Source organism: Thalia democratica, chromosome 6 (assembly GCF_965202585.1).
Source record: "Thalia democratica chromosome 6, ktThaDemo2.hap1.1, whole genome shotgun sequence".
Lineage (NCBI taxonomy): Eukaryota > Metazoa > Chordata > Thaliacea > Salpida > Salpidae > Thalia > Thalia democratica.
The window spans coordinates 22,587,757-22,605,111 of NC_139170.1; the positions used below are offsets into that span (position 1 = coordinate 22,587,757).

Sequence of the window (17,355 nt, forward strand, 5' to 3'; positions counted from 1 at the left end):
TAGAACATTAATCAAGTATATCTTTAAATCGTATAAGTTTAGGAAGGTAAATAATCAAGAACTAACAAAATAAACTTTGGTGTTAAAGATAACTTTATTTATTTTTTATAAACTTTTGATGTAAAACTTGTATAAAATCTGCAGTGAAATAAAATACTTACTCAAAAGCGTATAATACAGATTTTAGCTCCAGTGGGATACTAATTTTAAACTGATAGATTACAAAAAGTGTTTATACTTAAATACTATTTTCATAAAGCTAACACTTTAGATATTTTAATAAAGTTTTTTAGAAGCACAATTGGACTAATATATGAGGATTTTTGTACTACTTATACTTGCTTTAAACCTTCACAGAAAATCTTGAAGTTTAGCTCACGCATACCTAACAAGTTAAAACTAAGTTGTAAGGCTAAACTTAGAATAAATTGTGAAGTACTTTGTTATTATTATTTATAATATAATTATATTTTAGAATAATAAAAAAAGTTTTGATTTCAGTTAATGTAAATAGCTACTTGTGAATATTTAAGCTGTGTTTAGGATAGAACTTAATTGTTTTATTTCTTCTAATATTTCTATCATAAAATACAAAGTAATACTTAAAAAGATTGAAAAAAGTTATATACTAAAGTTTAAGTCAGAATTACTATAAAGAGGGTCTAACTGAATTTTTATTAAATTTTAATAATCAAAGTTAAAATAAATCAAGGTGCATGTAATTAATTTATAACTTTAAAGCAAATTACTCACATAAATTTTTGTACAATACTTCCTATAGTGTTGTACTTATATTTATTATTGTACTTCATACCTACGTTTTATTTCAAAACTTATTCAAGTTGCATAGTAATTAATTTATAACTTTAAAACAAATTACTCACATAAATTTTTGTACAATACTTCCAATAGTGTTGTACTTATATTTATTATTGTACTTCATACCTACGTTTTATTTCAAAACTCATCAAGTCAAAAAGAAAACTAATTGGATTTACAGAAATTAGTTGTTGGAAGTTACCAGTAGAAAAAAAGTTTCATTTTTCTATAGTCAGAACTAGAACAACTATTTAGATGAAAAATTCATTAAAATTTACTTTTCTAATAAAATATAAGCATAACGGCTTACCTTAGCCAAATAGAATTGAGAAAAGTTATATCACCCTGTAATTTTGTATTTTAAGAACTTTACGCTGCAAAACTTACAAGCTTATGATTATTTTTTTTTCTTGAATGCTTTAACATGTTTATCAAAGTTAATAACTAGAATTGTAAGACAGGCTTCAATTTAGTTTTGAAACTAAATTTGTAAGAACAATGGTTTATTTACAACCAAAAAGTGTTACAACAATTTATGATATGTACTTAAATATTACAGTTAATTTAATAAAGCAAACACTTTAGACAAGTATACACAATGACATTATAAGATGCAAAAGTTTATTGTAGTTACGATTTAAACAGAGACAAAGATTAATTACTAATCAAGTACGCAGTAGTAAATAACAATTTAATAAAATTTTATACAATATCAAGCTATTTTCTAAAGTAATCGGAACTAATTAAAACGACGCTTGGTGACAGGCAAACTAAATATGACATATCAAAAGTGAGCGCAAGAAAACTTATTAAAATATTCACAAATGTAATTTTGGTTGAATGTTTGGTGTAAAGTTGTTAGCACTCAGTCATGGGCTTACATCTCCTCTGCACAAACAAAAAGAGAAAGAGTGGAAACGCTCATCAAACAAAAGCCTTTTAGTGTTAAACGAAGCGTAGCGTGCTAGAGATTCACGTTAGGACAATGAAAAGAAATACGAAAGCTTTTGCGCAGAGAAAGTTTTGTTTGACTTGGAGAAGCTTTAGCAATCGGACTAAAATAATGTAAAAGCAATAAAATTAAATAACGTAGTCAGCCGTATTATGACGTCATGTGTATAAATGTGCAAAGAAACTCAAGTGTGATTTTTAGATGAACGATAACTTAAAAAACCGCTTGATGAAATGGTTTTCTTTAATACTTAATTGCTTTAAAATTTCACAAGACAAAGTGGCTGCAAAAGTTATCAACTTTAGTAAAACTATATATTCAAAATTTAAACTTTAAAGAAATTATTTATCAGTTCTACTAAAAATAAAACATACAACTTTTATTCCAGATTGTTAGAAAAAGTTAAAAAAAAAGTTTTGTGTTAATTTACTAAGTTAGTTTACTTACTTAACAGTTTATCTAAATAAATTTATAAAATAAATAACATTTTAATTACTATAGTATATTGTATAGTTTTAAATGTTCATACTAAAAAATACACAATAAGGCTGGTTGCATAAACTTTCTTTGGATAAACGATTTATAAATAATCTTTATAAAATTGTATACATGTAAATACTTTTTGTGGTTGAGTTTAGCTCGAATAAACTCATAAACTTTTTTAACTAATACTGATAACATTTCATGTAGTACTAATGGAAATTAAAAGACCTAAAATTTACATTATCATAGTAAAAGTTCATAAATTAATAACCGTTGCGCATCAAACAGTTTTGATAAAAACTAAGAAAAAAATCTTAAAAAAACTTTGCGTACAAGGGAAAATTATTCAAAAAAAAAAAACGCGCATTTTCATTTAAAAGCGGCCACCCAATTCAACGGTGTATAAGTTCATCGATAAAAAAGAAACAGCTTTGTTTCGCATCAACAAAAACTAATAGAGTTGTTATAAACCCAATGGTACATAAAAGCTACTGACTTATTTTGCTTCTTATGTAGTTTTTGTTTAAAGCCTGTTAAAAATATAATTTCTAAAATAAAAATACAAGCTATCGAGCGTATATAATAGTAAACGATAAATGACGATTTTTCAGCATAATGATAAAAATAATTGGTAAAGAAAATCGATTCAGTTACTCGAATAAAGTTCGACATAATTTTTTGGATGCTTCATTGAACAACCATAGTAAAAAAACAATGATTGTGGCTAAAAATCTTGACATGACTAATGTGTTTTCAAATTTATATGTTTAGGTAGACCACTTGACAAAGAGGTTCTTACAAAAGGTAAACGAAATATGAACTAGTGCAACTGAAAAAAGTTGAAAGTAATAACAGCACTAAGGGTATAAATGTACAAAATTTTGTGCACTATCGAGAAATACATTTTTTCCCTGAGGGTCTAATAACGACATTACCGAAGTTCAGCCGCAACTCATCAAACAGAAGCAGCGTTATAAAACCGTACGAAGAAAAGCAACGCAGCATTTGCAGTTAAGTGACAGACACAAAGTTACATTTTATAGGTTTTTTTTTTCAATCTTTTACTACTTTAAATTTTAGAAATATATTTGAATTTTTGATAATTAATAAATTTGCTAAAATTAAAAAAAAAAAAAAGCTTTTAAGATGGAAATAGTATTAGAAATGAAAAAAAAATCTAAATTTTAGTCGAAACTACACAAAGTTAATAAAAGCACAGTACTACTTTAGGAAAAAATATTTACTGCGAGTTGTTTTAGTTTTAAGCACAGCATGGCGAGTTTTCACATGAATACGTAGTTGCGAAAAGGAAGAATATTGAAAACCGCACAAAATACAAAATCCAACCGTTTTATTGTTTCCGACTTTGCCTTTAAATTCAGCTTTTGCCTTTTTCAGCTTAGGTAGTTTTCCTGATAGACGAAGACAGCTGATCAAGTATGACAAGCGGTAAAAACGATTTAAGACCGAATTTTTGAATGGAAGCAACCCTCTATTTTGAGAAAAATGGCCGTGGTCAGACCTTTGCAATAATTTAAATCTGTTACCCCAAGCACGATACTTAAAACCTGTGAAAAAACTTTTTTTACGCTTGTTCTGATGGTGGCAACGAATACTTAATTGTTCTGACCCAGCAAGTGATGATTGATGCTCCTTTGCCGGCGTTGAAGTAATATTTTTAGATGGAGTTATATCGTTTTGACATTTTCCAACTTGACCACTAATGAAGCTGATTTTTGATGATTGCTGCTCACATTCGTTATCCTAAATTTTTTTTCTATTTATTCCTTATATCTTCACATCACTTGTAAATAAACTTATACTAAGTTCTGTAAATTGTGTTACGTATCGAATATTCATTTTTAGGTCATTTTAAAGAAATAATTTTCCAAAACTTACATAGTTATAGTTTTAAAGCATAATTATAGGCAAGGTAAAAATACTAAAACCTAGAAACAACTTTATATAGTTTTTTTTAGCTTTATATAGAATTATAAATTAAAAATGACTATACTGTGACTGTATTCCTAGAAGGTTTCATTATTTTTTGAAAAATATTAAAGAGATTAATGCCATAACTAAACTTATACTTAACAACTTTAGTAGGAGTTTAACTTAAGTATTTTTTTATTGACTGACTTTGAATAACAATTTTGAACTTCAAAAAATTATATAACTAACAAGTCAGTATTAACAAAATAAATATATATATATATACTTATTTTCAATAATTTCTTTTTAAGTGTTTTGTTTTAAGAATTGAGACAGTTTTTTTAATGCTTTTGTAACCAAAACTTTGTTATTCAAATTACCACTTACTGTCTGCTTCTTCTCTAAAAAAAGGACAGACTACCAGCTAACTTTTAATACAATTTTTCATATATCATAGCAACTTTAAAACTTAAGCTTAATTTTAATTTAAGTAGAACAAGCAATATTTTATATAAGTTACTCTTTCTCTTAATCTAAAAGTATATGAAACTAACTCACTTCATTTATAAATAAAGTAAAACCACAAACACTTTTTATTATAAAATTAGTTTTTAATGAAAATAAAAACCATATGCTGTATTTGTGGGCACATGTTGTTAGTGCTGTGCATGGTGGCACGTCAAACATATGGTGTTCTAGCAGCGTGAAAAAAAGTTTATTACACAAAGCATACATTTTTAAAATTTATTAAATATTAAAAAATAAATAAGTTTCTAAAAACGTAAACAATATCTATATTTTGAATCTGCTTCATTTTTTAAATTACACTTATAAAATAGCAGTAAAATAGCAAGCATATCATATTTTACAAATGTTAGGTAAAATCAATTTTCTTTATTAAACGTACCAAGTAATGTTTAATTGAAGTGTTTACTCTATTTTCTAATATAACTGAATCAATAGAGCTTCTGTCGTTGACGAGCTCTTTTTTAGTTGGTGTATTAGTACATAAGCTTTTATACACCATTACATACTCGTCATATTTTGTCCTATCCTTCAACTTTATCTGAGCCGACATGTGCTTTTTACTAAAGTGACGACGGAGCTGGGTTGCCGATATAAAGTCCTGTAAGCAAACAGGGCATTTAACAGGTTTTTTAAGGTGTACACGATCTTGATGCTGTTGGGCTATGTGCTTGTCTAAATACTGAGGCCTAGAAATAAGTTATACATTGTAATTTTTCAACTAATGTTTTTTTTAAAGTATTTATGCTTTAGGTTAGTTAAAAGAGTATTAATATTATTTATGTTTTAAAAATTTGTTAAGTAATCATTTATAAAAAAATAACTTTTGCTTGTTAAATTAGACTGACTTACAAAATAAAACATATTTGTAAAACTATGATATAGTTTTATACTGCTTTATATAAACCAAAATGTTGTCACCAATTTTTTTAAACCTTAATGCATTTTTTATAAAAGCTAATAAAAACTTTTTACTTTTCTATAACATACGGAGTTTGAGCAATAAAAGGATAAATACAACGTAATATCGATTAAAACTGTCCGTAGAAAAGAGAGCATATGGAAAACTTTACTTAGTTTTTGTTTGAAGCTTATTTTAGTGAGTTTTACATTTCTTTAATTAAGAACTTAACTTGGACGTTTTCTTTAACATTTTCTAGGTTTTATTCTTTTTTCCTTTACTAAATTTTGTCTGATAATAAATATTTAAATGTTTATGTGTAATCAAATACTTAAATTAATTAGTTTTTAGTTTAAAAGCTCTCTAACGTTTATACCGGTTTAAAACAGGAAAACCCTAAACTTTTAATAAACGTTGCTTCAAACTTCTTAAATAATTCATCATAAGGTAGTTAATGTTTGTAGTCTAAGTAACATAATACTAGATTAGAACTGAAACTGTTCAAATAAATTTAAAAAGCGCAATAAAGTTTAAAAGAAATTACAAACATATTTTAATCAACATTTGGGATTTTCGAAAATCGATCTTTATCTTTTTCAAGGGGTTAACTTTTGATAACTTAAAACTTCGAAGTTCCTATATATTTTTACTTTTGTTTTGAAAACTTACACACTTTTCAAAAATAAAACTTTTAAACTATTGTACATTTTGAACTCTAAAAAATTTGTATGATTAAAAATTTAAAAAAAAAAGGTGTAACTTAAATTTGCAACTGTTTTACATATTATTTATAGGGTAACAGTAAATAAAAGCTGAAACTTATAATAAAAGTAAGAATTATATAATTAATAATTATCAATAGTTTTGGTTTTTATGAAATTACCATAAACACTTTTTTTTATGGAAGTTGTTTGAAAAACTTTTTTTTTACTATTTTTTTTGTTTGATCTTACTTTCTGAAATATTATCTACTTCAAAATTTATTTATTAACAACTTGCTCAAAAACATTTTTATAAGTACTTAAAGTTACAGCTCAATGTTTTAATTAGTTTTATTTTTTTTTGTATAAAAACAGAATGATATACTATACATATACAAAGATACATAATTCTTTTAGTTTTTCAATCATTTTAAGTACCTGTCAAACTTAACGTAACAGTATTTGCATTCATATGGTCTTTGATGCAAGTGTACGAGACGGACATGACGTTTGGCATTTCCAGCTTGAGCAAACGTTTTACCACAAATGCAGCATTTATTCGGGTCATGAACTAAATGTGTTGATTCTATGTGTCCCATCATTTCTAGTTTCTATTGTTTTAAAGTTAATTATTATTTTTTGTTTATAAATCTTTCAAAAATACTAAATCAGTACAACTATTTGAAAAATAGTTAATTAATGTTATATTTAATGAATGAAAAATAACCTCGAAAACAACTCCACAAACAGGACAAGGTATCATTTCCAATTCAATATCATCTGTGGAAAAAGAGTGGTCGTGTTTTCGTTTTTTGTATCTACGCTTTACTCTAACCGGTTCTACTGTACTACTTTGAAAGTTTTTTTTTTTTAAAGATGACCAAAACCCTTTATCATTTGTATTTGTAGCAGCCTTTTGCGATTCTTGACTTTGTATAAATGAGTTTAGTACTGGTCGGGTGGCTAATACATCTTGATTATTAATAAACAATTTAGTGGTAGATATTTTAGTGTTGTTAAAGGAATTAGAATAGTTACTAGATTGGTAAGAGATAAGTTGTGTATGTGGACGATTGTACGGTGAGAAGCCACCGTAAGTTTTTAGAGAACTCATTCCATTTGAGGAATAGTGTTCAGTGCACTCATTAGTATCCATATCTTCGTTGTCAGCATTGTGTAGCTCTGAGTGAAAATTATAATCATCATTCACATCCCAAGCTATTCGTAATGAACATCCTATCACATCAGATAATTTTTCCTCGCTAAACATATTTTGTTGAATTAAGATATTTTTGTTAAAACAACTTGTTAAAGGTTGCCTATTTGCTAAACTATTTTGTTGAGTTAGAAAATCATGTTTAGTATGTCCGCGAGAGTTTATTTGTACGTCATTTTTCCTTCCTGATGGATTATTGTTGTTATTTTTGTTAGCAGTTACAGAATAATTACCATTTATACATTTTTCATTTTGAGTTGTTTCTAGTTCTATTTCTTTTACTAACTTTTTCTCACAATCTACTTTATAAATAGATTTAGGATTTAAATTTGCTGGCTTAGGGCTATTTAAAAGCTCGGCTTTTAGTAATGGCGATGCTTGGTGCTGGTGTCTATTAAGAATTCCCGAACGAACCCGTTCTTTTAATTCTGGTGAGCTTATAGCAGAAGTTTTCATTGATGTCTCTACTATATATTTAGCTTTAACAGAACTCGTTATTGACGAGTTAAATACATCCTCTTGGTTTAAGCTTGAATCAACAGCATTTTCATCTAAATCAGTTTTTGAACTACTTTTAGAACTGTCAGAAATGTGAATATTATATTTAGGTTGCGTAGTTTCTTGAGTACCGTTAACAGCAGATGGAGGTTGAAAATTATGTCTCATTTGTCTTTGTCTATTTATAATTTGGTTTGGTCGCATATGACCATTATTATAATACATACTAGGTAAATTATTTAGATGATGCTGGTACGCAGGATGTCCCAAATGATGCGTTGCATTAGACTGATGATTAATGGGCATCGTAGGAAAACCGCGGTGCAAGTTATGATGGTTATGAGCTGGTAAAGGCGGAGCCATAAAATGTGGATTTGCTTTTGGTGGTATACCGTTGCAGTCCATGTTAGCATGATGCACACCGTAGTTGTAACCATTGTAAGCTGAAATTTAAAGTAGAAAAACAGTTACATTTTTTGTATAAAACTAAATTCATTAAATTGTTAACTAGATAATTTGATCTATAATAGTCGATAAGCATATGTAAAAATATACAATTAAGTTTCATAGTATAAGTATCTACTACCGAGCATTAAAACAAAGCAATACCTTTTTCTACACAAAAGTTTGTTAAATTCTTAAAAAAACTTGGACTTACAATCAACGCAAAGTTTTAAAACTCATATTGTTAGATAAAGAACTACTACTATGTTAAACTAGACGGCAAAACTCAAGAAAATATTAAGCTTAGTCAATAAGAACTTAAATTAAATTAAAGTTAAGTAAGTTGTTTTTGTATAAATAATTTTAAAGTGAAACTAACAAAAAACTTTACTTCAAAAGTTTGCATTTAAATCTATTTGTATAACTATATATATTTTTTAGTATACTACTCATGGATAATATTTTGTAATTGAACAAAGCAAAAAAAAACTTAAGATCTATTATTTATGCTTTAAGCAATTTGCTTAAAACTTTTCGAAAATGCACAAAAAAATTATGGATTTCTTATAAAAATTTTGATAATTATAAATTTAAAGACGGTGTATATATCAATATAACACAAAAAAAAACCTCTATTTTCCTCATTAGAATTCATTTTTGACTTTCGCTGAAACTCGCTTTGATCACTGCAAATAAAATAGCTAATGAAACATATTTATAAAAGGCTAAAATACTCAACTAAAACAAGCTTCCGATAATTGTTTCGTCATCAACAGAATATTATTGTAGTACTTACTTCAGAACTTCTTCAGAACTTATTTTTTTTTTCTACAACAAAAATATATCAAAATAATTTTTAGTTAGTACTTTGCTTTAACTTCGCTTTTTAAGAATGAAGTGCAAGTTAAACTTTTTTCCTTATGTTTTTTTACTCACAAATAAAACTTTCAAAGAAATTATAAAGTAACAGCAAAGCCACTGCAAGGAAAAAGCACCAGTAACAAAATATTTAATAAATAATTCATGCATTAAGAGGCTTTCTTTTTACCTCCTTAAAACCAAATACATGCAGTTCTCGGGAAACCCTTTTTGCGTCAATTAAGTACTCAAGAGGTTTAAAGAAACTGAATTTGAATACAGATGATAAAACAAAATGAAGTTAGAGTAGTTAGCACAAATTAAAGTTTTAGTGTTTTATTATTTCTACTAAAAGAAAAAACGAAAGACGCAAAAAGAGAACTAATTCTATTTTACTGCATAGATAATGTCTTTAGGGAAAACGGCTAGAAAGAAATAAACTCAACATAGAAAAAAGTTTTAAGTAAATAAAAAGCATGTGCTTTGTTTGTACCTGTTTTGCGTGTTACCACAAATAATTTACTTTTTAAAATAGTTTTGTGTACAACCTAAGTATGTTGTCAATCACAACTTCGAAAAGTGTTTGCACATCATTAGTTGGTTTTCACATTCACCTGTTTTGTCACGCTACAAAAGTCGTGTATGATCAATTACTAAGGCACGCTTTCAATGTTTTCTCTAAACAAAAGAGGAGTAAAGATTCTTCAAATCTAAATACTTGTCAATTGACACGGCACGCCGGCAAAACTTCATTTACTCCCTTAATTTGCTTTCCCTCTATTTTGATTGCCAGCAGCTTTACTGCAAGCTTGCGGCGGCTGAGTTTATGAATGAAACTTGGGAAAGACAAAATTGGCGGCGGCGGTTCCAATAAGCGTTGCCGTGTAGATTACTTTCGACATGTACAAATGAGAGGAAACCATGAAATGCAAATAAGGTCGACCACACACGCCCGCCGGCCTTTATGTCCACCAAAGCCAGCCGATCGTTTAAAGATAGGGAAGATTTGGAAAAGAAACACAAGGCTGGTGCTTAGGTTCGATGTTGCGCTTGAAGAATAAGATTTCCACGTGCCATGCAACAGACAGCAGCACGATGATGGCAGAGATTAATAAGTAACACAGACCGCTCTCAAACCTCTACGAGCTCGCGTGACCTAAATCCGTTTTTCTATTATCTTGATTTTTGGCGCGTAAAGTTCAGAAATGGCTGTCTGACGGTATAAAATGCAGGCAGGAAAAGAAAAGAGAAACGGAAACTTTAAACATATTTATTATTATATCTGAAAATACCTTTAACCTTTTTTTTAATATTAAAGTACATATTTCATTTATTTTGGACTGAAAGTAAAGAAAGTAATTTACAAAATAACCAATTCAAATAATCAAAATAGTTTAGTTAAACAAATATTTTTAGTGGTTAACTACATTAAAGTTTGACGTCAATGTTCAAGTGTGCAATTTTACTAGTGAGCTATATGGCGCCATTTAGTTCTTATTAAGCTTTTTGTAATAATAAAAAGGTCTTTAGCTTAGGATTCTGAAACTTTTTTTATTTATTTTAAAGTATTTTTTATAATTATAAACACCAGTATATTACTCAAATATAAAGTAAATTTAACAATGGCCTTGGTATTAAATATTTTCATCAAAAATATATTCTTTACTTATTTTATTTAAGCTTTAAGAATGACAAACTTTATTTATTTTTTAGCAAGCTTTTGATATTTTTACTTGACTGTTGTAGTTTTTTTTAAGTGGAAAAAAGTTGTTTTTAATAATTTTTAGTTATTAATAAATTTAAATTAAATTAAAATGAAATATTTATAGGTTTCAAAAAATCTTTTACAGTGAAAACTAATGGCTTTTAAATAATGCAACTTTTTCTAAGTAATTGAAAAACTAATTTAAAAATCAATACAGCTGCGTAGTGCTTGTTTTGCCTTAAGCTATTATGCAGGCAGCTTGACTCGAGGCTGAACTTTTAAAACATTTTTTGAAGCATCTGATGAAAACGGCTCAAAAGAATACCATTAAAAGTATTGATTCTTCTCTAAATAAATGATTATGAACTCAAAATTACTACAAGTTATTATCATATTGTTTTAATTTTTGAGGAGTATAATAAAAATTTAAACAAAAAATAAATTTAGAAAAGCAAAAACTAACTTTTTGTTACAATGATATAAAAATGATTTTGGATTTATAATCAAGGTGTAGAATTTTTTTTCATTAAAATAGTTTTTCAAATAGCATCCAAAAAATCTAATTAGGTTAGTAATTTATAAAGTCTTTATATTTTAATTATTATAAACAAAAACTATAGACTATACAAAATTTAAATAGCAAATGAAGCATTATTAGAATTAGAAGCAATTATAACTGTATAACCTAAAGTTATTTGTCATGTATACATTTCTAAACTTAGAAGGCACATTTTGAAACTATTTATTTTTACAGAAAAATATTTTATACATTTTTGAAAGTATGTGAAAACTAATCTATATACGGTTTAAAAATAATAACTACGCATACAAACAAGTACAAATATACTTTATGGTTTTAACGTTTAAATCTTTTTTAGCGACCCGAATTAACAAACTTATTATTTGACCTAAATTAATTCACAAAAAAAAAAAAAACACATAAACATAATAACTTGTTTGAAGTTTACCATACTTTTATTTTAAGAAAGGTTTAAGCTGATTATAGAACAGCCAATAGTAAACATTTTTATAACAACTAAACTACATTTTACAACTCTTATATTTAAGTTTTTAGATTATTAAATAATGACTTGTATAAAATAATTCGCGCAAAAAATTATTTTCGAAACTATTTTTCAATATACAAGTTATATTTAATCAATAATATAAGCAGTTTTCAGTTTTAAAGTACAACTTAAGGATTTATTTACAAATACTATTAGTAAGATTTATACAATTTTTTACATTATAAATGAGTAAGAGTCTACGAAAAACTCTTAAAGAATGAAATATAACAAAAAAATAAGCATATATTTTTAAATTTAAGTGTACTTTTGTAATTTTGTTTATCGAAGCAGTGTTAAGTTTTATCCTGAAGCATGTTGCATAAAATTTTAGAAAAACAAATGTATGTTTATTTAAACTGTGTTAAACTTTAACTTTTACTTGGTTTCTGTATAGACATTATTCATAATAATGTAAATTAATAAACAATTAAATAAAAGTAACCTATTGTTTTTATATCCATGCTGAGAGTTGGTCTTAACGTTTGCCTGTTGTTCTTTCTTTTTGTTGTTTTCACGGAGCATTGATGTCCGCTTGCATTTGCTGCACGAAAAAGTTTTGCTTAAATTATTGATCTCACACATGTACTTGGCGTCTTCTTCGAGATGATGCGTTTGTGCATGCTTTTCAAGCTGCCCAATGTCACCAAAACGCTTCTGGCACCTTCAAATCAACAAGTTAATAATTTTCTACTTTAATTCATAACAACTTTAAAATATCAAAACTACAATAAGCTTGTTGTTCACTTTAAACTTAGCGATCAGACTTTATGTAACTTACTTTAGATTATATGTACAACATATCAACATTATTATAGTTTTTATTTAAATATAAAATTACTTTTAATATTGTTACTGCATTTGATTTTTTTTTTTAGAAAAAAAGTTTAACGTGTTTTAGTACTTTTTGAAAGTTAATTTTTTTTTACTTATCACATTACATACAGGAAGCAATCGCTTATTATTTAGATGATTAGTTTAACTTAAAGATAGGCACTCAAATTACAAAGCTGCTACATTTGTTAATTAACTGCAAAAAATGTTAGCTATTCAAAAGCTTATTTAAACATAAAGCGAAATTTACATACATCTTTAATGAACATAAAAGTACAAATTTTGTATTATATTAATTTCGACGTCAAGTTTTACAAGATTTTAGTATAAGAACACATATTATATAATATCTTAAAACTCAAATTTACATAAAAATTAAAATTGTATTAACAAAACTGAAATTATCGAGAATTACATTTGTATAATTAAATTTAGAAATAACTTCTTATCAGTAAATGAACTTATGAAGATATATTTGCAGCTTGTCAATTTATGTTCTTGTTTTGCACAAACCTTGCACAAAAAAAACTGGTCGAGTCTTTACAAGCATGAGAAGCGTTTGAATGATGAAGGATCTTACCAACTGATGGAAATCCTTTCTGGCAATCTCCACATTGGTATGGATGCTCTTTATCATGCACTGACAGAAGATGTCGTTTTAAATGGTCACCTCGTTTGAATGTCTTTAAGAAATATATTTTCTTTTACAACAATATTATAAAGGAGAATTGTAAAATATTTTCAACTAAATATTTTTATACATTGTTACTTTTTTAGATAATTGTTTGTTAATAAAATAATATTCCACTTTTATACTTAGTTTTAAAGCTAAGTTTAGTATTTCAAAATGAGTACGAATCATAAACCTAGTGTTAGATACTTATAAAACTATTTTGTAGATTAGATGATAAATACTTTTTTTTAAGTTAGATGTGAAAAATGTCAAAACTTTAGTAACAAAACTTACTTTTGAGCACTTTGGACAGGTAAAAAGTCGATTTTGTGAGCTCTGTGAACATTCAGGAAAACAAGGATTTACATCGTCATTATCATTTTCATATGACTTTGATTTCTTTTTTTCTGCTTTAGACCTTTTGTTTTCAATTTTTATTTGTTTTTTTCCAGAATTAATTAAATGAACTTGACTTTGCTTTGTGTTTTCTGGCATCAGCACTTGTTTGCTTTGAACATTTATGCCATTGTGATTTGTTGTATGGGAATTAGATTGTATTTTATAGTAAGAATTGTGATTGGTTTCAAAGTTAATTGACTGAGTGTTATTAGAAACACTAGATTGCAATCCAGCATGACCCTGATGTGAGTACGGGTATCCTAGATATAAAGTTTTAGTGTTTAAATAAAATTAAACTAATTAAATCAAAGTACAACATATTAAGTATATTAAAAACTTTTTAAAGTAAAAATTTTGTTTGACTAATAAAATTTTACTACTTTCAAAAAACGTAACATTGCAATAATACAATTTCTCTCCTAAATTAATAAATCTAATATTTACAAAAATAAATAAATTAAAGTTCAAAAATTTTCATAAAACATAAGTAAAAAATATTTAACACTTAACTAGTTAGTATCCCTAATATAACACGTCTAAATCTATAAAAAACTTTAAACTGACAGAAATTTACTTAACATTAAAAAAATTACCACTAGTGCTGTTAAGTAAAACTGTAAAAACATTAAAAAAATTTATATTTAAAAATAGTTGCATTTAAGTTTGAGAATAAAAACAAATAGCAATCATAAAAAAGTGTTGGGTATGCATATAATCTTTTAACTGATTCTACAATGTTTTTGATATAAAAAAACTACAAATTTTGTCTACAGCTTACAGGGTTACCACCCGTTTTTTCTAAATTTTTTCCAGGTTTTTTAAAGTACACATTTTTGAATCTACTTTTAGTTTAAAGTTAAATATAAGGTAAGAAAATTTTTTAAATACTCTAAATACATTGAAAAGCTACTTTAAATATGTTTTTTAATAAAAAAATAATTTGAGAATGACAAATTTTTTTTATTAATATGATAGATTTTTTGAGTCAAATCGAAATTTTACTACTGAACATGTGAAAATTTTAAATATCCAGGTTTTTTTTGCCTAAATTGTCAAACTCCTGTTTTCCAGGCAAAGTGGCAACCCTAAGCTTAGTTATGATTTTTTTAGCTCTAAATGTATACCTATTGAATTTTTATAATTACTGTTAGAATACTTATTATCTTTTGTTACACAAGTTTGAAACGTTTTAATATTAATTTCTAAGCTATTACCGCTAAAATGTTGAGTTTGGTTGTAAGAAGGTGGCTGCTGAGCTTGTTCAGTTGGTAAGTAGCAAGGTTGTTGTTGCCTAGCAACCACATCCAATGATGGATGTTTGTAAAAAGAACTTGTACCATTCATTTTACAATTAAACCATCTATATTTTTTTAGTTGTAAGAAAAACAACTTTTAAACAATAGTATTTTATTTTAAACTAATTTTGCACATAACTGGTTAAAACCAAAAAAAAAACAGCAGCATTAAATTATTTTAATGAATTTTGTTAGCTTTTTGAAGTGTTTTTACAACAAAGCTTATACTTAATATAAATTAAAATTCTTATTAATATGAATTTACTTATATATATATTGTTTTATAGATAAAAAAAATTACTATTATAATGTTCCATGCAAAGTCTTCTTTAATTAATTCAAAACTTTTCCTTTAACTTGCATTAACTTTTTAATACTTATGAGCAAATCATTAGTCTTATTTTCTGCTGTTATTTTCAAAACTTACAAACTTAGAACACCGAAAGGTTTTTTGTACAGCAGGTCCTTGGGACCAAACCATAGCGTATTTTGTTTTTCGTTTAATATACAACTTAAGCTAGATGAATAATACTAAACCTAGCATGCTTGAAACAAAAAGTACTTGATTTATTTTTAAATTGTATGTAAGGTGTTTTAGGCATAACAAAATTTATTAAAGACGAGTTTGAATTAAAATATTTTAAGTTTTGTTAAATACTTACTAAAACTTTATAGAAAGTTTAAAAATTAAATGAAATACTAACTATTTGTCAGCAATTATTAGTTTTCATTAATATTCAATATAATTAATTATTTAAAGTTGTTAGTATATGGTATGGTTTGCCTTTAATTTAAGTTATTGCTTAATTCTAACATAGTATAACTTTCTACTTAATTTTAAAATAACCTATACCATTGTATGAATAAAAGTATTCTTCTGAAGTAGTGCTATCATTTTTAATTTAGTTAGTTTCTTTTTCTCGTAGAAAGGCACCACCTGCCGACGATAAAGTAAATCTCCCGCTTTGTTTGTAAAAGCCAAATTCGTACTTGATTTGTTTGTAACACATTTTACTATACTGATAAATTTTATAGATTTAGTATATATTTTGTTGAAAGAAATGAAAATTTTTATTTTAAAGTATTTACTTTAAAAAACATGATAAAAAACATAATAGCTAAGCTTAAAATTATATAACAATAGTATTTTAACTACAATGGTTTTTTTTTGAATTAAAAAAATACTTAAGTATAACTTATTTAATAAACACTATAAAATTCTATTAGCTCTTTTAAATAAAGTATTCTATATGTAATTTATTTAGTAAAAAATTAAGGACTTCTTTTTACGATAAAAAAAATCAGTCTCACACTCTACCCCTTGCAACGATACACGTTTTCTGAGTTTGTTACATCATGTGTTATATTACCTACATCATTAGCATTTAACCTTTTATTTAATTGTTATAGATTCTAAATCAACAAAGGTTAAAAAAAATAAAAACCTTATGCAAAAATATGGAAAAAAAAATCAGTTTTATTTTTTTAAATAACTTTTTTATTGTTAAGTATATTTTTAATTTTTCTTATACTGAGTTTTCTATATATGGAAAGGAACATTTCCTAACCGTTTTAAATAATTATCTCAAAAAACGTAGGAGAAAATAAACTTTTAGTGAAATAGTCTTTTTCCCCTTTTAAAATATACTGATATAAAGCAAAATTTTCAAAAGTAATTTCCTTCAGCAGGCTTAAAGCTAAGAAGATAACTTTTTGTGCTGATATTTATGTAAATTCCCAACGTCAAAAAATTTTACTAAGCAAAGTTCCAAGGTCGGGGCAACAGATGCACCCTAATGTATAGTATACACAATAATAAAAAAACACTACTTGTGTTTTTGGGAGGCTTTAAACTTAAAGTGTTAGCCGAATTATAGCTGCTTTATATACATGCAGTTTTTTTTTTTCGGTACGTTCAAGTGAGTTTATTCTATAACATTTAATATTTCTAGTTATTTTATACCCAATTTTTTAACTCTTACTTAAACGCATACTCCAACACCTATACTAGTTTTAAAAGTTTTACAATTAAAGTTGTACGTATATGAAGCATTGA

The 17,355-nt window shown here is 26.3% G+C and overlaps 1 protein-coding gene across 2 annotated transcripts; it reads right to left on the reverse strand.

The window, feature by feature from the left end:
* Window positions 1-1,454: 1,454 nt before the first annotated feature.
* On the reverse strand, window positions 1,455-15,360 carry LOC145837794 (uncharacterized). Of its 2 annotated transcripts, XM_082945240.1 has the most exons (9): window positions 15,219-15,360; window positions 13,900-14,264; window positions 13,446-13,615; window positions 12,544-12,762; window positions 9,102-9,157; window positions 7,041-8,470; window positions 6,752-6,924; window positions 5,094-5,400; window positions 1,455-4,018 (listed from the first exon to the last, which is right to left on the reverse strand). In XM_082945240.1, the coding sequence occupies exons 1-9, from the start codon at window positions 15,346-15,348 to the stop codon at window positions 3,476-3,478; spliced, it is 3,393 nt and encodes a 1,130-aa protein (XP_082801366.1). In that variant the 5' UTR covers window positions 15,349-15,360; the 3' UTR covers window positions 1,455-3,475. The 2 variants fall into 2 exon arrangements, with proteins under 2 accessions (XP_082801366.1, XP_082801367.1); XM_082945241.1 differs by lacking the exon at window positions 1,455-4,018 and having other exon boundaries at window positions 5,118-5,312.
* Between the last annotated feature and the right edge of the window lie 1,995 nt (window positions 15,361-17,355).